This window comes from Carcharhinus amblyrhynchos, chromosome 15 (assembly GCF_965287045.1).
Source record: "Carcharhinus amblyrhynchos chromosome 15, sCarAmb.v2.hapA, whole genome shotgun sequence".
Lineage (NCBI taxonomy): Eukaryota > Metazoa > Chordata > Chondrichthyes > Carcharhiniformes > Carcharhinidae > Carcharhinus > Carcharhinus amblyrhynchos.
The window spans coordinates 72783014-72810749 of NC_137338.1; the positions used below are offsets into that span (position 1 = coordinate 72783014).

The window sequence follows — 27736 nt, forward strand, 5'->3', positions numbered from 1 at the left end:
GTCATCACCCGGCGACAGCAGAGTCTGTTAGTCTCCAGTGCCTAGGAGCTCATCTCCACAGGAGTGATTCCAACAGGGAACAGGGACACAGCAAGGAACAGGGTCTCTCAGCAAGGAGTAGGGATTCCTTGTTGCAGGGACTCCAACAAGGAGCTCTGTACTATTCAACAAGAAGCTCTATATTATCCAACAAGGAATTCTACACTATCAAACATTGTTTCAGCAAATTAATCCCCTTTATAACAAAAACTCAGGATCGTCCCCCTGAAGTAAGTGGCGTTCTTTCCAAAAGGTGTTGCTTTTCAATAAGTAAATCAACCTTCTAATGTGTTTTTTTAATTTGCAAACATAATTGTGATAATACATTCCTTGCAGACAGTCCCTCAACTGAAATAATGCTAACGTTACTTAAGGGAATACCAGCTTGCTCCTTCATATAGTGAAAGCTACAAAGCACAATATTTTCAATCTAAAAGAACTGGTCACATGAGTGGATTGAAAGACAGACAAGTTGTCAGGATATTCTGTTTAAATCATACTTGCAATCTTAGAAATTCATCTTTATCCTTCCTAATATGTACACCGGGTGGTTTTAATCTTATGTTATGTCAGTGTTTGTATTGGACTACCTGAGTAACTACAATTACCTCATCTCAATAAAATTAATTGTGAAGCATGTTGAAATATTTCTTAAATGTGATAATGTTTTACCTAAGTATAAGTATTGCTAAATTCACTGCTATTATTTTTCAATGCAACATTAAGAATAAACAATGTGAGAAGTCCAATTTCTCCATTTAAGTACAGTCTGATCTAATGAGTAGTAAGGAGATTGAAAGAGTCAATGGAGAGGTTTCAAAGAACCATTTTAAAAAAGAAGTCCGGACTTCACGTTTTGCCACCAGCTAATGAATTGATAATCGGTAATGAACAGAGAATTCCTGAAAGCTTCGAGTCAGGATGGGGAAATGATAATGGTCTTAATGGAGCTTGATTGCTTAAGTTTATTTATTAGTATCACAAGAAGGCTTACATTAACACTACAATGAAGTTACTGTGAAAATTCCCCCAGTTGCCATCCTCAGGCGCCTGTTCGGGTACATTGAGGGAGAATTTAGCATGGCTAATGCTAATAGCACATCTTTCAGACTGTGGGAGGAGACCAGAGCACATGGAAGAAACCCACATAGATAGGGGAAGGGTGTGCAGACTCCACACAGACAGTGACCCAAGCCATGAATCAAACCTGAGTCCTTGGCACTGTGAGCCAGCAGTGCTAACCACTGTGCCATCGTGCCGCCCCAAGGCTGGGGAGTAGGATAGTGTGTGAGATAATTATTCTTTCAGTATCTCATTATGTAATTTACGTCTATCGTGGCATCGTGATGAATTAGAAACTACTAAGAAATCTTGTTGATATGTAGCATCTTCAATGATTAGCATCTTTATCTAAAACTTTGGAGACCTATGGAGAAATAAACTGCATTTCTGTTTGTCAGAAATGAAGAGGAAGGATCATGGCATTTGGAATTGGAAACCCTTGCACTTTGCAGATCCCATCCTATTTCAGCAGCACAGAGTACATTGCATGACACAGCTTACACTACACAGAGTACAGTGGGCATCTCCCAGTAAATCCTACAGTTAGACCATTGTTCAAGATTATGAATGGTACACAAAAAAATGAAAAACTCAGGAAAACTTCAAGTTGATCTAATGCCTTGTAGGAGAAGTGAAGGGATTGGAGGGGATTTTCATAGTAATTTCATTGCAGTGTGAATGTAAGCCTACTTGTGATTAATAAATAAACTTTAAACTTTATCACTCTCATAAAGAAGGAGGAGGCTTTAAGAGTATGCTCTTAGGTTTAGATGAATATTTGGAGATTTATTCAAGCAATAGATTTTTTTTGAACGAGAACTAAAACAACCTGTTCAACATCATCCTGAATGATGTGCTGGATTCAGAAGTACGGGGCATTTCTGAAAGGGCTGTAATGCTCCTTTTCACATGATCATGTGCTGTTGATGGATTTTCCAGAGAATCAAGTGAACTTTAAGTCCGACCTTGAACAATAGACTAACCAGAGCAAATGTTAGTTCACACCTCAGATGGGATCTTAAAATTTTTGATTAAAAGGTATAAAGATGTCCATACCAATTATTGATTCATTTTGGAAACTCAAAGTTCAGATGGGCACCCATTTTAGGTGAGAGACAGTTCTTTAAATCCAAGTTGAGGCGCAAAGGGTATACTGATCATTTTCATAGCCGTGCTTGAAAAACTATGTTCCAAAGCAGGTTACCATCTGACTGTGTAAGTTATGTGTCCACGAGTTCTTGATGGTAAAGAGCTGTTAGGCATTAATTCTAGTGCTTCCCTCAGCCCGTAAACTCTGAGGAATATTTGTAGCAGAAAAGGGAAACAATTGTTAGGTTGCTCAGTAGGCTGGAGAAGGAATAAGCCCCTCACAAGAGAACTTGAATTTATAACAAAGTTTGGTGCATTAGTATTGGGTATGTAGAACTGACTGTCACATTACACAGTAAAAAGTCTCACAACACCAGGTTAGATTTCTGCTCCTGCTTTTAGGGAGTGGGAACGATGGAGGAGATAGAGAATCAAGGGGGAAATCCCAAAATGGCTTTTACACTGTGGGATTTTCCCGTTCAATTTTGTGTGTGTGTCCCTCTAGTGACGTGGCAGAAATCCTGACTTTAAAAGTTGGGATTTCAATTTGCATCTATTTAACGATGCATATCAGGACTTTGTGTCTGATACTTACCTCAGTTGTCCATTCATGTCAGGGTGAGTGCATGCCAATGTGAATCATGACAGGTCTCCCATGGCCAGCAGCTGCTGATCAGAATCTACTGCAGTGCTAGCCCCTAGACAGGAGAGAGTCACTCCTGAGGAGTACCCTGTTCTACTAGCAGGCTAGTGGTGCTGGGGAGGTTCATTGGTACGGAGCGCTAGGGAGGGTCTTTGATGTGAGGAGAAGAGTTCTGTGATGGGAGTGGGAGGGGCTCCATGTTGGGTGCAATTCCCCTATTTTATTTTATCAGATGTCCATTTCAAAGGATCTTTTCAAAGCTGAAATTGCTGGTGAGGTGGCCTCACTTCAGCTTTGACAAAGGGTCATCAGCTCTGCGAGACCTGCTGAGATTTCCCAGCATTTTCTCTTTTGGTTTCAGATTCTGGCATCCGCAGTAATTTGCTTTTATCACTCAAAGCCTGCTCTGCCAGCATGATGTCGTGGGACCTGCCCCTTGGATTTTTTTTCGTCAAATGGTTTAAAAATATGATGGGAAAGGTTGACAAAAAATTTAACAAAAAACTGGTAAATTCCATCCTGGGCATGAGCACAGGCAGCAATATATCCTGAATTCTGTTGTCTTAATGGAGTTGGGCAAATCAAGCAACTCTGAGTTTCCACCAGTTGATGCTATCTCTTAACAAAGGGCAGCAGTACTATAGTGAGAAATATCATGGTAGTGAGCCATATACCTCAGGGCGGGACTCCTGGCATTTGCTATCTGCTTAATGAGATCTCAAGCCCATTAGTGACAATTATTTAATGCCCAGTGAGTGAATATCCTACATTTTTGAGAATGGGGTAAAGAGGGGTAAAGAAAGTTCTTTGTGATCAGGTTTAACCTAAAATAAGATAGTGATAGAAATCTATCTCTCTGTTGGTAAACGGAGGTCTGATACTTCACTAGTCAGGTTTGCATCAGCCTGCCTACCTAATAGAATCGGGACTTATCAGCTGTTGGGGGAAATGGGCTATGTATTGCTTAGAGGATGCAACTGAAAATTTCCCCACTCAGCCCTGGATAACTCAAGCAATGTCTTGTGGAGTAATTCCAACTGGGAAGAAATTGTGAAGCTTTCCATTAATTTATTGTAATTTTACACTTTTAGCTGGTTAAACTTCATTATTGCTGAGAAAAAGAGATAAGTCAAAGCTTTTTGTATTAGGACACTCACAAAAATGTAAGGGATAAACAACAATTTATGCAATATGGGAAGAGTGTGCTGATTGTTTGGGAAATGCTCTCCGATGGGTAGAGGTGTTGCCATGGAGAATACACCAGTTCATAGAATCCCTACAGTGCAGAAGAGGCCATTCAGCCCATCAAGTCTGCATTCGCTCTCTTTCAGAGCATCTTTACCCAGGCCCTCACCCCCTCCTGTTCCCATAATCCCACACGTTTCCTGTGGCTAATCTATCTGCCCTACACACTTGGGATGTTAAGGTGCAATATAGCATAGCCAGTCCACGTAACCTGCACGTTTTTGGACTGTGGGATGAAACCGGAGCCCCCAGAAGAAACCCACGCAGACACGGGAGAATGTGTAAACTCCACGCAGACTGTGACCCGAGGCTGGAATTGAACCCGGGTCCCTAGCGCTATGAGGCATCAGTGCTAACCACTGTGCTGGGAACTGGCAACTTTCCAGCATTGTTTAAGTTTAACCAGGCAGCTTGACCTTGATTGGTCAAGGCATTGCCTTGGGGAATGAATTAACAAATAATTAAATTTCAGTAATATACGCACACGTACGATGTGATTTTGAGCCCATGTTAGCAGCCATTGAAAATGCTGACTCAGGTGGCAAGTTTGACAGGAATCAGAAAACAGTGAGATTGTGATTTCTGATTTTGAAACCCCCTTGCTGGCGGCATAATGAGAAATCAGTTGTGGGAGGCGGAGATCTTATTTTAAGACAGTGCCATTAGCGAACGCTTCCTCTGGGACTGGGACTCCACCCCATCCTGAATATTCATCAGCTGCCAACGTGATGTCATGCCAGCACAATTTACAACAGCCGTATAAAAACGAGAATTTGTCGACCTCGCCTCCAAAGGGGATATTGGAGGTCAGCACTCAGGTCACCATTACCTTCAGGGTGCCAGCACTAAGGACATGGAGGACCCAGATAGGTTCAACTCAGGACCAGCAGGGGGAGTTTCAGTATCGGCACCTTGGGGGAAGGGCTCACTTGTAGAATTTAATGGCCTTTTATGTCCAGGTGCCCTTAAATTTAAAGGGGTCTGGCGGCTGGTATGCATGACATGGAGATGCCGTGTTGGACTGGGGTGAACACAGTAAAAAGTCTCACAACACCAGGCTAAATTCCAACCAGTTTATTTGATAATAAACCCACAAGCTTTCAGAAACACTGTTCCTTTGTCAGGTGTGTGGAAGGTTCTGATCGGAGAAGGGCATATAGAGGCACACACAGTTCACAGAATACTGATTAGAATGCAAGTCTTTACAGCTAACCTGCTATTCCAGTCTTAAAGATGCAGAGAATGTGAGTGGAGAGAGCATTTGGCATTGGTTAAAGAGATGTGTATTGTCTCCAGACAGGACAATAAGTGAGATGTTGCAATTTCAGGCAAGTCACGGGGGTTACAGATAGTGTGACATGAACCCAAGATCCCAGGTGAGACCGTCCTCATGTGTGCGGAACTTGACTATCAGTCTCTGCTCAGCGACTCTGCACTGTCGTGTGTCGTGAAGGCTGCCTTGGAGAATGCTTATCCAAAGATCAGAGGTCGAATGCTCGTGACCGCAGAAGTGTTCGCCAACAGGAAGGGAGCAGTCTTTCCTGGTGATTGTCGAGCGATATTCATTCATCCGTTGTCGTAGCGTCTGCATGGTCTCCCCAATGTACCATGCTTCGGGACATCCTTTCCTGCAGCGTATTTGGTAGGTAATGTTGGCCGAGTTGCAAGACTATGTGCTGTGTACCTTCAGCATTTAAACTTTACATTTAAAAAATATGTGAATGAGCACTTGGAATGCCATAACATTCAAGGCTGTGGGCCAAATGCTGCAAAGTGGGATTCGCGAAGGGCCCGTTCTGTATTGTATGACTCTAAAGCTTTCACATTATCCTGAAGTGCGGTGCCCAAAAGTGGATAGAGTGCTTCAATTGAGGCTGAACAAGTGTTTTATAAAGGTTCGTCATACTGCCTTGATTTGTAAAACCCAGGATCCTGTATGTTTTTTAACCACTTTCGGAGGTTAATGTGGCTGCTGGGCCATATTCAGTGATTTCTGCACCCATATCCCCAGGTCTTTATGTTCCTGTACCACTTTTAGAATCATAGCCTTTTGTTTATATTGCCTTTCTTTGTTCTTCATAACAAAGAATATCATTTCACATCATTTGCATTAAATTTAATTTGGTAGCGTCAGTCAGGTGGGATACACCCCCCTAAAATATACTAATGAGCTCATTTCAGTGAACCCGTTGAACAGCCCCTCTGTTAGAGATCAGGGTGCCCTTAAAAAAGGGTTCCTTCCTGCCATGGGTGGCACAGTGATTCGATTTATTATTGTTGCATGTATTAGCGTACAGTGAAAAGTACTGTTTCTTGCATGCTATACAGACAAAGCACACCGTTCATTGAGAAAGAAACGAGAAAGTGCAGAATGTATTGTTACAGTCATAACTACAGTGTAGGGAAAGATCAACTTAATGCAAGGTAAGTCCATTCAAAAGCCTGACAGCAGCAAGGAAGAAGCTGTTCTTGAGTCAGTTGGTACATGATCTCAGACTTTTGTATCTTTTACCCGACGGAAGAAGGTGGAAGAGAGAGTGCCCGGGTTTCATGGGGTCCTTAATTATGCTGGCTGCTTTGTTGAGTCAATGGGAAGTGTAGACAGAATCAATGGATGGGAGGCTGGTTTGCATGATGGTTTGGGCTACATTCACGACCTTTTGTAGTTCCTTGCGGTCTTGGGCAGAGCCAAGTGGTTAGCACTGCTGTCGCGCAGCATCAGGGACCCAGGTTCAATTCCTGGCTTGGGTCACTGTCTGTGTGGAGTTCCTACATTCTCCCTGTGTCTGCGTGGGTTTCCAGTTTCCTCCCACTGTCTGAAATACATGTTGGTTAAATGAATTGGCCATGCTAAATTCTCCCTCAGTGTATGCGAACAGGTACCTGAGGGTGGCAGTTAGGGGGTTTTCACAATAACTTTATTAATGTAAGCCAACTTGTGACACTAATAAATAAACTTTTAAATAAATGAAATGGTGCCTCCCCAACGACCAAGAGAGCAGCGCCAACCCCTCACCAAAGAGGGGCATCCTCTCCCCTCACCCACAAGGAATGGGTATCCACCCCCGCACCCCACCCAAACACACACACATCATACAAGCACGAGGGTGCCCCAATCCAACCTCCACAGGTTTGATGTTATTAGTTTCTCCCATATGTGAACTGGTGTTCCTTGTGGTCAGGAGTTTACTTTTGTTGCCTATTATCTGGATTTAAACTGGCCTAAAGGGATACATGTGTGGGCCTCCTCTCGTGTTGCGTGAATTGAGTATCTTGATCCACGCACACTTTAAAGAGTTTATTTCCAACCTTTAGAAAGGTGTACCGCCAAATTCAATTAACAAAGGTCAGAAATGAATCATTAAAATGCTTTATTTTACAGTTAGTAAATGGACATAATAAATAACATTTAGAGTAAACCTCAACCGATTTCAACTTAATTTTAGTTGTTCCTTGATAATGAAGGAATTAATAGAAAATATGCACATTGTTCCGACTAGCTGTCTCAGATCCTTTCACTGAATCAGACCAAAATTTACTTTGAGCCTGGTAAAGTTAAAGTTTATTTATTAGGCACAAATAAAGCTTACTTTAAGACTGCAATGAAGTTACTGTGAAATTCCCCTAGTTGCCACAGTCTGGCACCTGTTCAGGTCAATGCACTTAACCAGCACATCTTTCAGACTGTGGGAAGAAAGCAGAGCGCCAGAGGAAACCCACGCAGACACAGGGAGAATGTGCAAACTCCACGTAGACAGTGACCCAAGCTGGGAATCAAACCCGGGTCCCTGGCGCTGTGGAGCAGCAGTGCTAACCATTCTACTATCGAGATGAAGTTCCCTCAAGAAAAGTTGCCCTAATTTTTGCTTATAAATATGAGTTTTCTTTTCAATTTTCTGCTTATGAAGACAGGAAATTGAGGGTCATACCTCCAGCAACTTCTGGTTCAGGTGTCAATCCCGTCAGCCTGTCAGTTAAATTGGCTGTTGCTTCAGCCACACCATATCCAACATGTACCTCAAATCACTCCTGTCAGGATCCCAAGTAAAAACAAATACGGCCTCCATGATTAGTCTATTGTATAACATACTACACATAATAATCTTAATTTATTTTCTATTTCATTTTGCATAATTTACATTGTTGATCATCTAGTAAACCTATGTGTACAATGCAATTGAATATTTCAAACATTCTAAATACAGTAAACTCTTAATTCAAGGTCACGTAATTCAGATTTGAAGTCTTAACTTTCCACACTGCATTGTATATGTTGCTTGATGCAAAAACAACTTTGAATTATCAGATGTAGACTGAGCTTTGCTGCCAAAATGGTAAGAAGGTATTATGCATAAGAACATCAGAGAGTAGTTGTAACTAAACATTTCTATTGGTACTCTTGAGCAGAGTGTGTTCAACTGCATTGGGTGATATGGCATAGAATTTCTCTTACAGCAGCCATAGCTTCTTCACAAGTTGGTTTTATTAAGTGAGGTGGAAGTAAAAAGCCATATCTCCCAGTATCACGAAGTTCAAAGGTAAATGAGTATTTGATGCCCAAGTCGTAAGCCCAGTCATCTGAACATCCACTAGATAAATCTGTAACAATGATGAGAAAGAGACTTGAGGAATCTACATTGATTTGCTGGCTATAATTTCTTAAGAACTGTCCCCAAAGGAGAGGATCGTCTAACCAATCAATAACTTCATCCAGTGAGTAACTGAGCCATACAGATTCCAGATTCAGTTTTCTGGTCTGGTTGATTTGAGCAAACTCAGATACTCCACCTGTGGTGATTGAAAGATGGCAAGGTTGGCTTTTTCCAGCTTCTCCTTGTTGTCCAATGACCTCTAATGGAAATGCAAACGTGTGGACATCAGGTGAATATTTAACTTGTCTGTGGCTCTGAATTCCATGATTTTTAACAGGCACAGCATGTCTCTAATAAACATAATTGAAATTTTTGAGGAACTAACTAAATTAATATTTAGGCAAATGTCCACAGATTTTTTTCAATTCTGCCAGGGGATGTAGATGTTGCTGATCCCTCAAACTGAATAGTACTTTTTTAAAGAGTCAACTACATTGCTGTGGATCTGGAGTCACATACAGGCCAGACCACATAAGGACAGGAGATTTCCTACCCTAGAGGGCATTAGTGAATCAGATGGTTTTTACAACAATCGACTGGTTCTATACTTACCACTTTTAATTCCAGATTTCTATTGAATTCAAATTTCAATATCTGTCATGGTGAGATTCGAACCTGGGTCCCCAAAGCAGACCCAGATTATTAGTGCAGTGACAATACCATTATGCCACTGCTGCCCCAATATGGTTTATATGGGTTTCCAGAGGCATTCAATAAAGTTACACATTAACAACCAAAATTAAGACTCATGGAATTAAATGCAAAATATTGAGCAAGTTAGGAGATTGGTTAGACGAAAGAAGACAGATGGAGTAGGGATAGTTACATGTACTCATATCGGAAGTAAGTAACTAGTGGTGACCCACAATGATCTGTGCTGGGGCCTCAGTTATTCACTACATTTATTAATGACTTGAATACGTGGCTCTTTATTATGTTATTTAAGTTTATCAATGACGCTAAGATTGATAGTATAGTAAGCAGTGTAGATGAAAGCATAAAACTACAAAGAGACATTGGTAGATGCCGTGAAGGGGCAAAATTATGGCAGATGGATTTCAAAATGGATAAGTATGAGGTCATTCATTTTGAACCAAACAGAATAAAACAGAGTATTTTTTAAATCATGGAAGGCTGATGAAGAACAGCAGAGGCCCCAAGAGATTTAGGGATCCATGTACAAAGATTATTACTTTTAGGGATTTTGTCCAAAGAAGTCCTAAGATGTGCAAATTAGGTGCATTGGCCAAGCTAAATTGCCTTTTAGTGTCCCAAAACATGTAGGTTAGGAGAATTAGTGGAGTAAATATATGGGGTTACGGGAATAGGGAATGGGTAAGATTCACTGTCAGAGAGTTGATGCAGACTTGATGGGCCTCCTCCTGAACTGTAGGGAATTCTATGATTCTATACTATATTTTTATCAAGAGGCTAATGGAATGTTAAATTAGAGGACTAGAATATAAAGGAGAGGATGTTTTGTTATAACTGTACAAAGCCCCTAGTTTACCGCACCTTTGATTTGATTTATTATTGTCATGTGTATTGGAATTCAGTGAAAAGTATTGTTTCTTTTGCACTATACAAGCTTTGAACACACTTAATGACCTTCACAGCTCTCTCTAGTAAAGAATTCCACAGATTCACCACTCTCTGAGAAGAAATTCCTCACCTCCAATTTAAATGAGCGACCCCTTACTCTGAGATCATTGTCACCGACCGTACAGTTAAGTTTCACAATATCAACAGTAGCTTGCATTTAGATGGTATCTTTAACACAGCAAAACATCTCAAAGGGCTTGGGAGGAAGTTATCAAACTAAATTTCACACCAAGGCAGACAGGATATTCTGATAAATAGCAAAAGCTTGGATGAGAGATATGTTTTAATATAGAAACATAGAAAATAGGAGCAGGAGGAGGCCATTTGGCCCTTCAAGTTTATTCCATCATTCATTATGACCATGACTGATCATCCAACTCAATAGCCTGATTCAGCCTTCCCCTCATATCCTTTGATCCCCTTCACTCCAGCGGAGCATCTTAAAGGCGGGAAGAGAGACGAAAGGTGTATGAAGGGAACTCCAGAGGTATGGAAGCATGGCCATGAATGGTGGAATAATTGAAATGGGGGGTGTACAAAAGACCAGAGATGGAGCAGCACAGAAATCTTTGAAGGCTTGTGCAGTTGGAGTCAATTACAGAGATAGGAAGGGGTGGGACCCAGGGAAAAAAAATTCTAAACAAGGATGAGAATCTTAACCTTAGGCGGGCAACCTGTGTAGGTCAGCGAAAGGGACATGATGTGAATTAAGAGGAGGAACTTCTTCACTCAAAGGGTGGTGAATCTCTGGAATTCTCTGCCCGTTGAAGTGGTGGAGGCTGCCTCGCTAAATATTTTTAAGACGCGGGTTGATGGGTTTTTGATAAGTGAGGGGATTAAGGGTTATGGGGAGAGGGCGGGAATGTGGAACTGAGACGTGACAGATCAGCCATGATCTTATTGAATGGCGGGGCAGGCTCGAAGGGCCAGATGGCCTACTGCTGCTCCTATTTCTTATGTTCTTATGTTATGTTCTTAAGATCTAAGCAGCAGAGTTTTAGATGAGCTGGCTCAAGTGAGAAAAATGGCATGTAATCCATTGGCAGTGCATATTGTGGGAGAAAAATATCTGGAAGCGTGGCAAATGCTATCATGCCAACAGGACAGGGCTTGGCTGGAAAAAGCCAGCAACATTGAGATTCCTGAGCTCAGGGCACCCTTTCTAAATGGCATCCTGATTTCCAATTTTAGAAAAAAGACAAACCACCCCTCCACACACGCACATACAGACCCCCCACCCCCGCAACACAGACATGGCAAACTTACAGTCCCCACCCCCTACCCATGGACAAGGGCCCCCCCCTCCTCATGAATAAGGGCCCTCCTCCCTATGGAGAGGGCCCTTGCATCCAGCTCAGGGAAGGTCCCCTCCCACTCCCCCATGAATAGGAAGGCCCCCTCAAAGAACAAGGGGAAGCCCACCCCCACTCCACCCCACCCCACCCACACAGGGAAACTCTCCCCCCCCGCCCCTCACTACAGAGCTCCCCAGAGGGCTGCCCTCTGTTGTAAACCTCTCTGACATTACATCACATTGGTGAGAGGGGAAATCCCAATCTTGGGAGATGATATGGCAGGGAAGCCTACAATTAAATGTTAATCCACTTGCATTGATAGGAGGTCGTGCTGGCAAGATTCCTGTTTTTTTGATTCACACCCCTATCACCACACGAGCGCCAAGTCCCAGCCAATGGCTTCAGCATTCAACTGGAAAAAATGGATGTTGGGGTTTAGAGGTTGTGGTGAAGTGGAGCTGGGTGCCATCAGTATATTTTTGAAACCTGAGGCAATGTTTATCAATGATATCATCAGAAGAGGGAGTGTATCGATGAGAAATAGGAGGAGGCCAAGGAGAGATCCCTGGGGGAGTTCCAGATGTAACACTGGAAGCAGAAAGAGAAGTCATTGCAGGCGATTCTCTGACAAGACAGGATAGCTGACATTAGGACTGCCTCTGTCTCTAACTACTGGTCACCATTTCTGACAGTAAGGCTGAAAAGTCTGGCAGGTTGATTCTTCCATTAGAAAACTTGCCAGCCTCTGCTAGACTAACACTTGAATTTAAAGTTTTTTTTAAACAAGAAAGCAATTCAGCCACTTCAAGCAATAAATACTTTTCTGATGTTTTCAGTGACTGGAGATTGAAATTATGTTGACCTCTGGTATTTCTAAGGTTATTGATGGATTTAATTATCAAATGTGTTATGTTTTTCTGTAGTTTATCTTCTAAACGATCAATAATTTTGTTTGGATTTTCTGTTCCCTCTCTGATGAAGCAGTGATAGTTAATGAATGTTTTGTACCAAGGACTCATTTTAAACATTTCTCTAAGGAAGTGAGAGATTTACTGTGACAAGATTCATTCTCTTTGAGATTTATTTCGCTTTCCTGCTATGTTTCCTTGCGCATGGTCACCATCAATTTTAACAGGGATAACAAAGACTCCAAGTTGGGTCGTAAGTGGAATAGTGTGTCTAAGACTCTTGAGTGTTGAAACTTGATGTGCCTCCCTTCCTTATAGAATAAGAGGACCTTTTGTTTCTAAACCTTCTTCTAGAGACAATCATATCATTCCATGCTTTATAACTTGGTTGATGTTCCGTTGTATTGCTACAATTGAGGGGGGACATGATAGAGGTATATAAGATACTGAAGGGAATAGACAGGGTCAATAGTGAGAGACTGCTCCCTAGATTGGTAACAAATACAAGAGGACATGATTTAAGGGTGAGGGGGGAAAGATATAATTTGGATATGAGAGGAAGGTTCTTTACGCAGAGAGTTGTGGGGGTATGGAACGCGCTACCGAGTAGGGTGGTGGAGGCAGGAACGTTGGACTCGTTTAAGGTTCAGTTAGATAGGCACATGAGTGAAACGAGGATGGAGGGTTATGGTAGGGGTATTAAATAAGGGTTAGAACCTCGGGAAAGACCGGAAAGGCAGGCTTGTGATTAACGTTTTTGTCTTTTATTCCGCAGGTGGAGGTCCACCTCGTTGTCAAACGAGGGGCATGCACACGGTGGGTCGTGCGTGGGCTACTCTTGGAGGTTCCAGGAGTGGCCTAGTACTTCGTGTCGGTGTGTGTGCTTGATCCTGAACCGGTAGAAGGGCGCCGCAACAGCTTGGTGACTAGCACTGCTAGCTGTGCAGATACATGGATTTGGGCCTGTGTCTGTGGGAGTTTGCGCATTCTCCCTGCGGATGCGTGGGTTTCCTCCGGGCGCTCCGGTTTGCTCCCACACCCCAAAGATGTGCTCTTAGGCTGATTGGTTTTACCAAATTGACACTATTCTCCCCTGAATCTGGCTAAGTCAGGGGTTCTATTTGTAGATACGTAGGGTAGAATAGGTGTAGGGTGATGCGGCGGCACGGGCTTGTTGGGCCGAAGGGCCTGTTTCCCGTGCTGGGTTGTTCTTTGTTGTAATTAAAAGCTATGGGGTGGAAATCTATCTTGGGTGCTGGCTCAAAATGGCCAATAACTAATCAGCTGATCTTTCTATGCAGTGCCTGATACTCACTAAGTAGTGTATAACAGGGGGCTGATCCAATATCACCATTGTGTGCCACCTGCCTGAGATGAACTTTGACCCCTGTCTGTTTAAAGTAATTAGCAAAAGGACCAGAGGAAAATATTTTACACAATGAGTTATAATTGATGAGGGGAGGGGAGACCTGATTGAGGTCTCCAAAATCATGAGAAGCATAGGTAGGGTGGATAGACAGAGGCTTTTTTCCCAGGGCAAAAGTGTTAATTACAAGAGGGCAAAGGTTCAAGGTTGGCGGGGGGGGGTAGAGTTTAAGGGGGATGTGTGGGGGATGTTTCTTTCAGACCAAGAATGGTGAAAGCCTGGAATGTGCTGCCAGAAGAGGTGGTGGAAGCAGGCACGTTAGCAACATTTAAGAGGCATCTGGATGGATACATGAATAGGGGGGGAATAGGTGGATACAGTGCAAGTAAGGGCAGAAGATTTTTTTAAGTTTAGTTAGGGCATCATGATTGGCACAGGCTTGGAGGGCAGAAAAACCTATTTCTGTGCTGTACTTTTCTTTGTTCTTTGTTCTAGTTGTGTTCTGGAATGTGCTGCTTGATAGGATGGTGGTCGCATTCATAAAGGAATTGGGTAAATACTTGAAGGGGGAAAAATATGACCATGCTTTTGGAAAAGAGCAAGTGAGTTGGACTAACGGATGTTTCTTCCAAAGAGCTGATAAAGACACAATTGACCAAACAGCCACTCTCTGTGCTGTATCATTTGATGTGTTATGGAAATCCATTTTATGCCTCAAAGAAGAATTTTTAACCAGTTGCCAGCTGTAATATCTGCTTTGTGAACTGCTCCCCTCAATCTGCCTAACTTTAAAGATAATATAGCCATACTCACAGATAGTATATGCTGAGTTTCCGTATTTGTAGTTGGTCCCATGCACAGACTTGACAGCATTGACTGCCTTCTTTGCTACGTGATTCTACAGAAAAGAGAGATTACGGGTGTTAGTTCACCCACACACATTTACACAATGTGGGCATGTTCACATGTATGTAATTTCATTTGAACATTTGAGTGAATGTCTTACCAACTCATTATGATCCTTAGACCTAGATGTTTTGTAAGAGTATGGAAACATAACCATTTGAGAGTACGAATGTACTGAGATGTAACCCTTGATGTGATTTGATCTCTGTCTGATAAATGTAGCTACTGCTTTCACCTCTGGTTCAGACTCAGGGTGACGCCCACAGTAGATGTCACTGCATGGCTCACTTGATGCTCCCGGACCTGGGGACAGGAGAAAAGCCAAAATGAGTATACAGACGAACAGGTAAATTTTCCCCACAGTTAGAAATGGAGAACCGTGTATATCTCCCAACGCCATCAAAACTGAGGCTTGAATTGCTAATGCTATATTCTTTAACTCTCAGACAGATTAGATTACTAAACCATCTTAAATCAATGGCAGATATTTGCTACTGTTTATAGGAAAGTCTTGTGCAAAATGCTTTAGGTTTTTGAAAACAGTGGATCAAATCTCACAAGTTAATTTGGTTGGTGGTGCAGGTTTCTTGATGTTTTGTAGTACTGTGTGCCCCCTTAGACCTCTATTACTGAGTTATCTGAAGATGTGAATTTCAGGAAAAAAAACAATGGTATAAGAACTAGGAGCAGGAGTAGGCCATCTGGCCCCTCAATCTTTTTGTGGACACAGCTCTACTTACCCGCCCACCCACCAAAACCCTTAATTCCTTTACTGTTCAAAAATTTATCTATTCTTGCCTTAAAAACATTCAATGAAGTAGCCTCAGCTGCTTCACTGGGCAGGGAATTCCATAGATTCACAATTCTTTGCGTGAAGAAGTTCCTCCTCAACTTTTTAACGCTTAACGTCCTAAATCTGCTTCCCCTTATTTTGAGGCCATACCCCCTAGTTCTAGTTTCATCCGGTAGTGGAAACAACTTCCCTGCTTCTACCTTATCTATTCCCATCATAATCTTATATGTTTCTGTAAGATTTCCCCTCATTCTTCTGAATTTCGATGAGTATAGCCCCAGTCTACTCAGTGTCTCCTCATAAGCCAACTCTCTCAACTCCGGAACCAACCTAATGAATCTCCTCTGCACCCCCTCCAGTGCCAGTATATCCTTTCTCAAGTAAGGAGACCAAAACTGTACACAGTACTCCAGGTGTGGCCTCATCAGCACTTATACAGCTGCAACATAATCTTGCTGTTTTTAAACTCCATCCCTTTAGCAATGAAGGACAAAATTCCATTTGCCTTCTTAATTACCTGCTGCACCTGCAAACCAACTCCTTGAGATTCCTGCACAAGGACACCCAGGTCCCTCTACACAGCAGCATGCTGCAATTTTTTACAATTTAAATAATAGTCCATTTTGCTGTTATTCCTACCAAAATGGATGACCTCACATTTACCAACATTGTATTCCATCTGCCAGATCCTCGCCCACTCACTTAGACTATCTATATCCCTTTGTAGACTTTCAGCGTCCTCTGCACACTTTGCTCTGCTATTCATCTTAGTGTCATCTGCGAATTTTGACACACTACCTTTGGTTCCCAACTCCAAATCATCTATGTAAGTCGTAAACAATTGCGGTCCCAACACTGATCCCTGAGGCACTAGTCACTGATCACCAACCAGAAAAACACCCATTTACCCCTACTCTTTGCTTTCTGTTAGTTAACCAATCCTCTATCCATGCTAATACATTACCCCATAACACTGTGCATCTTTATCTTATGTAGCAGTCTTTGCTGTGGCACCTTGTCAAATGCCTTCTGGAAATCCAGATACACCACATCCAAAAGTTCCCCACTGTCCACTGCACACGTAATGTTCTCAAAGAATTCCACCAGATTAGTCAAACATGACCTGCCCTTCAAGACCCCATGCTGAGTCTTACCAATGGGACAATTTATATCCAGAATTCCACCAAATTAGTCAAACATGACCTGCCCTTCATGAACCCATGCTGTGTCTTACCAATGTGACAATTTATATGCAGATGTCTCGCTATTTCTTCCTTGATGATAGATTCAAGCATTTTCTCTACTACAGAAGTTAAACTAACCAGCCTATAGTTACCTGCCTTTTGTCTACCTCCTTTTTTAAACAGTGGCATCACATTTGCTGTTTTCCAATCTGCAGGAATCGCCCCAGTGTCCAGCAAATTTTGGTAAATTACCACTAGTGTATTTGCTATTTCTCCCACCATCTCTTTTAGTACCCTGGGAGGCATTCCATCAGGGCCAGGAGATTTGTCTACCTTTAGCCCCCATTAACTTGCCCAACACTGCCTCTTTCATATTAATGATAGTTTCCAGGTTCTCACTTGCCATAGCCTTTGTGTCATCAATTTTTAGCATGTTATTTGTGTCTTCCACTGTGAAGACTGACACAAAATGCCTGTTCAATGCCTCAGCCATTCTCTCATTTCCGTATGCCAGTCGCCTGGGGAATTGCTCACAGACAACTTGTGATGTTGCAGATCTGCAAGCCAGAAGACTTATGGTGCACATTATTTGATGCTGATGTTTCAATGCTGCATTGAAGGGTTTTTGCACTGTCAGAGGTGCCAGCTTTCAGCGGAGATGTTAAGCCCAAAGCTCCTTTAGCTCCCTCATTTTGACATTAAATATCCCATGGCACCGTTTCAAAAACAAGGAGAATTATCCTATAGTTCTGGCATATATTATTATTCAACCAACGTGGCAGTGAGACATCCATGAACTCATTTCACTTTGTGAGATTTTATTGTGCACATTTTGACTGCCCCGTTTCTGACAATATAACGGTGACTACACTTCAGATTTACTCAATTAGCTGTAAAGCACATTGGGATAGCTTTAGGTTGTGAACAGCAGTATATAATTTGATTTGATTTATTATTGTCACATGTATTAGTATACAGTGAAAAGTATTGTTTCTTGCATGTTATACGGACAAAGCATTCTGTACCAGTGGAAGGAAAGGAGAGAGTGCAGAATGTAGTGTTAGAGTCACAGCTAGGTTGTAAAGAAAGATCAAATTAATATAAGGTAGGTCCATTCAAAAGTCTGATGACAGCAGGGAAGAAGCTGTTCTTGAGTCAGTTGGTACATGACTTCAGACTGTTATATCATTTTTTGTGACGGAAGAAGGTGGAAGAGAGTGTGCCCGGGGTGCGTGGGGTCCTTGATAATGCTGGCTGCTTTCCCAAGGCAGCAGGAAATGTAGACCGAGTCAGTGGATGAGAGGCTGGTTTGAGTGATAAACTGGGCTCTGTTCATGATCCTTTGTAGTTTCTTGTGGTCTTGGATAGAACAGGAGCCATATCAAACTGTGATACAATCAGAAAGAATGCTTTCTATGATGCATCTGTAAAAACTGGTGAGAGTTGTAGCAGACATGCTGAATTTCCTTAACCTCCTAAGAAAATAGAAGCATTGGTCAGCTTCCTTAATGATAGCATCGGCATGGGGGGACCAGGTTGTTGATGACCTGGGCGCCTAGAAATCTGAAGCTTTCGACCACTTCCACTTCATCCCCATTGATGTAGACGGGCAAGCGGGAGACAGTCCCTAGCGGAAAGGATCTGCCGAGCCCGAGAAAAGGCAAGTTCTACTTCTTATTTGTTTTTAGTAATGTGAGATGGAACAGCCAGCAAGGCCAGTTCTACACTGGGCACTATACAGAAACTTATATATATTTTTCTACATGAGGAAAGTTTACTTCCGTTCCTACAACAGTGGATTTCTGGCTTTCCTCAGCAGCTGCAGTATGTTCAACGGCTCTTTTCTTTTTTAGAATCCAGCATGGTATTGAACTGCAGTTTTTGAAGCAATTGCTTTATTTGGCCAAACAGATGGTTTTATTAAGGCCAGGCCAGCATTCCCAACTGGAATATCAGATAGCAGCCTGTCATATTCATAAAGAGATATCTTCTCAGGGAATTACAAGTCATTGGTTATGATATACAAATCTATATTTATTTGATATGCTGTGACTGTGTCAGCCTTGGTTCAGCGGCGGAAATTTTCCCACTGAGGCAGAAGGCCAGGAATTCATAAGAACATAAGAACATAAGAAATAGGAGCAGGAGTAGGCCATCTGGCCCTTCGAGCCTGCCCCGCCATTCAATAAGATCATGGCTGATCTGTCGTGGCTCAGTTCCACTTTCCCGCCCTCTCCCCATAACCCTTAATCCCCTCTCTTATCAAGAACCCATCAACCCGCTTCTTAAAAATATTTAGCGAGGCAGCCTCCACCACTTCAACGGGCAGAGAATTCCAGAGATTCACCACCCTTTGAGTGAAGAAGTTCCTCCTCAACTCCGTTCTGAACCGCCCCCCCTTTATCTTGAGGCTGTGCCCCCTAGTCCTACTGTCTTTTTTGAGCGGGAAGAGTCTTTCCACCTCTATCCTATCCATCCCATTCATCATCTTATACGTCTCAATGAGATCTCCCCTCATTCTTCTAAACTCTAACGAGTACAAGCCTAGTTTATTCAGCCTCTCCTCATAGCTCAACCCCCTCAACTCCGGTATCAGCCTAGTAAACCTCCTCTGCACTCCCTCCAGGGCCAAAATATCCTTGCGCAGGTGCGGCGCCCAAAACTGCACACAGTACTCCAGCTGCGGCCTCACCAATGCCCTATACAGCTGCAGCAAGACCTCCCTACTTTTATATTCAATCCCCCTCGCTATGAAGGCCAGCATCCCATTCGCCTTCCTGACCACCTGCTGCACCTGCAGGCTGGGTTTTTGCGGTTTTTCGCCACGTAAGTAATAGTCCTTCCTACCATTCTTCCTACCAAAGTGGACCACCTCACACTTGCCAACATTAAATTCCATTTGCCATTTCCTGGCCCATTCGCCCAGCCTATCTAGATCCTTCTGCAGACTCTCCACACCCTCCGCACAATTTGCCTTTCCCCCAATCTTGGTGTCATCAGCAAATTTCGACACCCTACACTCGGTTCCCTCCTCCAGATCATCTATATAAATGGTAAATAGCTGAGGCCCCAGCACCGACCCCTGGGGCACCCCACTAGTCACCAACCGCCAATCCGAATAGCACCCATTGACCCCCACTCTCTGCCTCCTATTTGACAACCAATCCTCTATCCACGCTAACACCCTACCCCCAACTCCATGTCCTCTGACCTTCTGCAGTAACCTCTTGTGAGGTACCTTATCAAACGCCTTCTGAAAATCCAGAAAGACCACATCCACCGGCTCTCCTCTATCCACCGCCCTAGACACATCCTCATAGAACTCCAGTAAATTTGTCAGACACGACTTCCCTTCAATGAAACCGTGTTGCGTCTGCCCTATCAAGCAATTCCCTTCAAGATGCCTCGCAATTTCCTCCTTAATGACGGATTCTAACATTTTACCTACCACAGACGTTAAACTAACCGGCCTGTAATTCCCCGCCTTTTGCCTGGCACCCTTCTTAAACAACGGCGTAAGAGTATACTTGAACGTATAATCTAGACTAACACTCTAGTGCCATGGTGAAGGAGTGCAGCATTTCGGCATGGCTGAGAGTCATGGCAACGTCACAGAAGGTTCCTGAATCCAGACTATGCTTCATGAATCCTCTGAAGGACTGTGAACCATGTATCCTCTGGAGGCCCATCCAAGTCCACAAAAATGACACAGAGCCAGCCGGGTTGGGAATGCATGAATCGTATTGTTATTTCGTGCCGGTGAAAATTGCCGGAACCAGAAATGGGGGCAGGAAGCCCAGAATCAGATCCCACCTGACATTTTTAAAGACCTCCAGGATTGGCCTGGTTCCACAAAAATTAGGCTCCATGTCTCACTTTCCTTTTTCCTTCTCTTCCCCCTCCCCAACTTCCATCTCCCTGGGCCATTGCTGCACCCAATAAAGGCTATTTGTTCTTTAGAGATGTGGTTATCCGGTTGTCATTATTCATGTTCATTGCCACACGCTCCTTCGCAAACATTTTTAGATAAAATTCACCAGGTGAAAGGTTTTTCGACAAGGCCCCAACAGCAAGTTCTGGGAAGCTTTCCCAATCGTAGAATCCTTACAGTACAGAAGGAGGCCATTCAGCCCATTGAGTCTGAACTAACCACAATCCCACCTAGGCCCTATCCCCATAACCCCAAACATTTCCCTCGCAAATCCCCCGGTACTAGTGTCAATTTAGCATGGCCAATCCACCTAGCCTGCACATCTTTGGACTGTGGGAGGAAACCGGAGCACCCAGAGAAAACCCACACAGATATGGGGAGAAAGTGCAAATTCCACACAGACAATGAGTGACCTGAGGAATTGAAACTGGGTCACCGGTGCTGTGAGGCAGTAGTGCTAACCACAATGCCATCCTTTCCCAATAATTTGATTTGATTTGATTTATTACTGTCACATGTATTAACATACAGCGAAAAATATTGTTTCTTGTGTGCTATACAGACAAAGTATACCATTCATAGAGAAGGAAACGAGAGAGTGCAGAATGTAGTGTTACAGTCATGGCTAGGATGTAAAGATAAGCATTGTTAGAGAGTTTAAAAGAGAATGAAGGTTTAGAAGCATAGATCAAGAGTAAAAGATAGAATTGGAAGGCATGCTGGGCACAGCTTGCAAGAAGTCACCTCACTCCAGCGCCATCTTGGAAAACAGTCAGTCAGGAAAAATGATCAAGGTTAAGTGCATCTACCAACTTTCTCTTTCCTCCTTTGCTTCAGTTTCAATTTTTCTTGCTCATCCTTCACTTGCTTTCTTCCTCTGCTTTTCTGTTAATCAATGTGATGCTAATTTTGTTCATAAGAACATAAGAAATAGGAGCAGGAGTGGGCCATCTAGCCCTTCGAGCCTGCCCCGCCATTCAATAAGATCATGGCTGATCTGTCGTGGCTCAGTTCCACATTCCCGCCCTCTCCCCATAACCCTTAATCCCCTCTCTTATCAAAAACCCATCAACCCGCGTCTTAAAAATATTTAGCGAGGCAGCCTCCACCACTTCAACGGGGAGAGAATTCCAGAGATTCACCACCCTTTGAGTGAAGAAGTTCCTCCTCAACTCCGTTCTAAACCGCCCCCCCTTTATCTTGAGGCTGTGCCCCCTAGTCCTACTATCCTTTCTGAGCGGGAAGAGTCTCTCCACCTCTATCCTATCCATCCCATTCATCATCTTATACGTCTCAATGAGATCTCCCCTCATTCTTCTAAACTCTAACGAGTACAAGCCTAGTTTATTCAGCCTCTCCTCATAGCTCAACCCCCTCAACTCCGGCATCAGCCTAGTAAACCTCCTCTGCACTCCCTCCAAGGCCAAAATATCCTTGCGTAAGTACGGCGCCCAAAACTGCACACAGTACTCCAGCTGCGGCCTCACCAATGCCCTATACAGCCGCAGCAAGACCTCCCTACTTTTATATTCAATCCCCCTCGCTATGAAGGCCAGCATCCCATTCGCCTTCCTGACCGCCTGCTGCACCTGCAAGCTGGGTTTTTGCGACTCATGCACAAGGACCCCAAGGTCCCTCTGCACCATTGCCTGCTGCAGTTTTTCGCCACGTAAGTAATAATCCTTCCTACCATTATTCCTACCAAAGTGGACCACCTCGCACTTGCCAACATTAAATTCCATTTGCCATTTCCTGGCCCATTCGCCCAGCCTATCTAGATCCTTCTGTAGACTCTCCACACCCTCCGCACAATTTGCCTTTCCTCCAATCTTGCTGTCATCAGCAAATTTCAACACCCTACACTCGGTTCCCTCCTCCAGATCATCTATATAAATGGTAAATAGCTGAGGCCCCAGCACCGGCCCTGAGGCACTCCACTAGTCACCATCCACCAATCCGAATAGCACCCATTGACCGCCACTCTCTGCCTCCTATTTGACAACCAATTCTCTATCCACGCTAACACCCTACCCCCAACTCCATGTCCTCTGACCTTCTGCAGTAACCTCTTGTGAGGTACCTTATCAAACGCCTTCTGAAAATCCAGAAAGACCACATCCACCGGCTCTCCTCTATCCACCGCCCTAGACACATCCTCATAGAACTCCAGTAAATTTGTCAGACACGACTTCCCTTTAACGAAACCATTCTCATTTCTATCTCTCTTTTCAGCTTAATATTTTCATCTCTCGGCATTTTGTTTGGTGTCTCCTGGTGTTTAATTCTGTTTTAACTTCCTGTCTTATGTCTCTACTCAATATTCTCCCTCTCAGTATTTTACATGATCTCTCTACGTTTCCCTTCCTCTGCCAATATTTTATTCTTTCTTGCCATTTATTTCTGCAGTTGCTTTAAGATCTTGTCAGGTGACATGGCTTCACTCCATGTTCTCCAACCGAGACCACCCAGCTCTGGGGTTAACCAGAGGTACAAACTAACTGATCAAAGATCAATCAGTATATTTGTGTTGTTGGATCATATTACTATATATACGCCACTATACTGGAGGCATGAGCTTTAGGCCACTGATCCATCAGCACCAAGTTATTCGCAGTGCCTATCCTAGAAACCCAGGCAAAGCCACTCATGAGACTGCCCAAAAAGACACCCCTGTGACATGTATTGCAGTAGCAGAAGTGGCCCACCATTGGCCAGTGGTGGGATCTTTCACTCCCGTTGCTGTCAGCAGGGTTTCCGTTGTTCACACCCTTCACTGCTGGGGAATCCATGGCAGGGACGGTCACCATCTATGAGACTGAATCCTGCCAGTGGTAACAGCCCGAAAATTCCACCCTCAGAAACTTTTGTCTTAGTGTTGAGAGTCTCAGACAAAATACAGCTTTTAGATTTGACTCTTGAGCCAAGATGTTTCTCCCCATGGTCATCATTTCTGTTGTCAGCATAAACATCAGTCACTCCTTAATTTATAGCTTCCAAATAAGCATCATCTTCCCTTGCTACGGGGAAGATGTTATTAAACTGGAGAATGCAGAAGAGATTTATTAGGAGGTTGCCAGGACCCAAGGGCCGGAGTTAGAGGGAGAGATTGGACAGGCCAGGACTTTGTACTTTGAAGAGTAGGAGACTGAGGGGTGATCTTACAGAGGCGTCTAAGATCATGAGAGGCATGCATGGGGTGAATGCACTCAGTCCTTTTGCTGGGGTTGGGGAATCAAGAACTAGAAGGCATAGGTTTAAGTTAAGAGAGGAAAGAATTAATGGGAACCTGAAGAGCGACTTTTTTACACAGAGGGTGGTATGTATGTGGAATGAGCTGCCTGAGGAAGTGGTTGAGGCAGGGACATTGACAACATTTAAAAGGCATTTGGACAGATACATGGATAGGAAAGCTTTAGAGGGATATGGGCCAAATGCAGGCAAATGGGGTTAGCTTAAATGGGCATGTTGGTTGCCATGGACCAGTTTAGGCGAAGGGCCTGTCTCTATGGATTCTATCATTGTGTAATTCTGCATTGAATGCAAGTCTGGTGTTTCAACAGACCCATCTTCTTTCTAAAAGGAAGCCATTTTTTTATCCCCAGCCGAGTTATTTTTTACAAAAATTGCTTTCAGAACTCTGCAGCCCCTTCTTTTGGAGGTACTCTTCCACTGGTGATTGAGAATTGTTTCTGAGGTGGAGAGTTAATTTTTCAAGTTCTTGTCAATGGTAAAATCAACCTCCCGTTCAGTGAATTTGGTCTTCCTGAATCTTCTTGACTGGATTGCCATCTCTTTCTATATTGCATTTCATTCATTAATCCTGTTGCTGATCAGAAAGAATGGCTTCCTTATTTAACATAATGTACCACGTGACCAGTTGTCATCTGATGGCTTGCTATGCTAAACGCAGATATTGATCTCACTTACCACTGAAAGTGCCTGAATTCTTACACACCTGAACCAGACTTCATAGAATTGTGACTTCAATTGTTAACAAGATGGATGGAGACAGTTCACCCAAAGCATAAGTGAGAACTGACCCTGTGGATTAGGCTTTGGGTGGCACAATGGTTAGCACTGCTGCCTCACAGCACCAGGGACCTGTGTTTGATTCCCGGCTAGGGGCACTGTCTGTGTGGCATTCGCACGTTCTCCCCCTGTCTGCGTGAGTTTCCTCCGGATGCTCCAGTTTCCTCCCACACCCCAAAAATGTGCACGTTAGTTGGATTGGCCATGCTAAATTGCCCCTTAGGGTCCCGGGATGCATAGGTTAGAGGGATTAGCGGGTAAATATGTGGGGTTACTAGGATGAGGCCAAGGTGGGATTGTTGTCGGTGCAGCCTCGCTGGGCCAAATGGCCTCCTTCTGCACTGCAGTGATTCTATCAATTTATGAAATCACTCACCACACCAGCCAACATCCCAGTTGCGGTTCAGGTCAGTCCCGACACATTGACTCCTGTTGTGTTTGGAACGGTTCTTCCTCCAGAAGCGGTCCTGAAATATTCAATTCAAAACACCTGCTAGTGTTTTTGAATGTTCTTCAATTGTACTTCCAGAGACTAAACTGGGGAATTCCAAACACTAAACTGAGTTCTGTTTTAACTTATCTTTTAAATGGAGAACTGCCCATTTTAATTACAACTAGAAATTGAAATGTACATTCCTGGTACGTTCTACAAATATAATCTGGATTAGCTGTTTTATTTGAACACCTGTATTTACAAACACAAGAATAATGCCACTGTGAAGTTGGAGAAAATTCTAAATGAACTTTCTTTAGAAACATATTGATGCAGCTTCAGATGAATTTTCAGCTGTGGTAGCATCACGTCCCGTGAGTATTCACAGCTGCCAGGATGTGGCCCATCTCAGAGAGGAACTCTACAATCTCTTTGTCAGTCTTTAGTTACACCCCAATGCTTGGTTGGGGTGGGATTGCCGTGATGTGTGCGAGGGCTGAGGGGTCTTCCCCTTGTCCGCCAGAAGATGCCAGTGGTCATACAGGAGGAGGGATGGGTGTGATGACTTCAGCCAGGCTAATGAGGTTGGCTTGCGAGAGTATGAACTACCTGAAGAGTCCTTTGTCTCCAGATCCTGCAGAGATACCTTTACGTCGCATCTCCTCCACAATGGTGTACCCTGGCAACGTATTTCTTCCGCCAGTTGCATGGCCTGAATTATGACGTGCAGCTCCTACATATCAATCTGGGTTGTATTCCGACCTCCTTGCAGGCATTGTCCATCTTTTACCAAGACCTCCTCACAGTCTGGAACGTGGTCGCCTCGTGACGTAGTTCTCCCCCGTCAGGAATAGCTGCCCCTGTGCGAGAACTGCTGCTCAGGAACCTGCACTTCCAGCTGTATAACTTCAGGTGGCCAGCGGAGAGGAGGGCTGTGGATGCCGGGGTGACCAGGATCAGGGATGTGCTGGATGCCGGAGGAGCGGGCTGGATGAGCCCCTACGTGTTGGCTGAGCGCATGGGGGTGGCCATCTGGCACGCGGTCAAAGCCATCCAAGACCTTAGGACGGTTGTGCTCAGCCCCGAGTGCACATACGATCTCGTGGCAGCGCAGACATGCAGTGGGATCCCGCCCGAGCGTTCCCCTGCTCAGATGGAATTTCACATTGGCCCAAATCCTCGATCCCCCCCTCACCCCTACCCCAGGTCAGGTGCCCCACAACATGTGCCGCCTCACGGAAGTGTCCTCCATTGCCCTTTTCCGCCACGCAGAGGTGTTTCCTGTACGGCCTGCTGCTGCACACCTTCTACTACTGCGTCCTCGCCTGTTGCCTGATACACCTTGGCGGGCCTTGTTGCTGCCAGGCAGCAGAGGTCCCCAGTGGAGGTCCTTCTACAGAGGGATCTCCCTCAATTACATCGGGGACCTAAGGTCTTTGCTTGAGGACCCTGTCCTGGTGGGCCGACCATTCCCAAGTTTGTCCCTTTTTTAGCAACTGGCGGAGGGGATCCAGAATGGAGACCCTGTTCTGTATGAATTTCCTGTAGTATATTACCAATCTTAAAAACGACCATAGCTCCTGATGGTTATGGGAGCTGGGGCATCTTTTATTGCTTGCACCTGATCCTCCAGAGGATTTGGCCTGACTTATCCACTTTGTATCCCAGGCATTTCTCCCTTTTCAGACGCACTCCCACTGCTGCAAATCTCCCTTGAACTTCCTCCAGGTTCTGCAGATATTCCACCTTTGTTGTACCCATAATGAGGACATCGTCTAGGTGAATGGCAACCTGTGGTAACCCCTGTAGGATGCTCTCCATGGTCCTTTGGAATAAGACGCAAACTGACGAAATCCTGAAGGGCAATTTTTTTATACTGGCATATTTATTGTGGTGAATTTTTGCAAATCATTGAGTGGCCGTAGTTGCAGGTATATGTGGCTCATGTCCAGTTTTGTGAATAGGAGTCCTCCTGCCAACTTTGCATACAGGTCCTCAATCCTGGGAATTGGGTATTTGGCTAGCTGACAGTAACAATTTATCACCTGTTTGAAATCACCGCAAAGGCGCAATAAGTCATCCGGCTTTAAGATAGGAACCACAGGTGCTGCCCATTCCACAAACTGGACCAGTTTTATTATTCCTTCATGCTGTAATCTCTTGATATCTACATCAATCTTAATGCAAATGGTCGAGCTTTGCAAAACTTTGGGATGTGCAATTTTGCCTTGACTCCTTTGATTGTCCCTAGACCTTCCCAAAAAACCTCTGAATATTTGCTCAGGGCCTCTTTCAGGCGACCATTTTCCAACTGGAAGGTATTTGGCCACTTTAGCTGGATATCTTTTAGTCAATTTCACCCTAATAGCTTGGTTCTGAACCTTCCACTACCAAAGATGGTGCCTAACTAATTGTTTCCTGTAAGCAACTGGCATGTGGGCTGTACCCATCACTTTCCTCTAATCCCTCCTTTATTTTCTCTCTAACCCCCTTTTCATCTCTCCATTCCCTGGCAGGTCTATTTAATCATCCATATCGGAAATGTACATAGGATTCAGA

General features: G+C 43.9%; 1 protein-coding gene across 1 annotated transcript in view; it reads right to left on the reverse strand.

Moving 5' to 3' along the window:
• Positions 1-8492: 8492 nt before the first annotated feature.
• Positions 8493-27736, reverse strand: part of LOC145352887 (carboxypeptidase B2-like) — a 32088-nt gene continuing 12844 nt past the window's right edge. The window contains exons 8-11 of the mRNA XM_080203188.1: positions 25121-25211; positions 14908-15110; positions 14715-14799; positions 8493-8677 (exon numbers count right to left, since the gene is read on the reverse strand). Coding sequence (XP_080059314.1) covers positions 8493-8677; positions 14715-14799; positions 14908-15110; positions 25121-25211 — 564 coding nt within the window. The remainder of the gene's footprint in view (positions 8678-14714; positions 14800-14907; positions 15111-25120; positions 25212-27736) is intronic.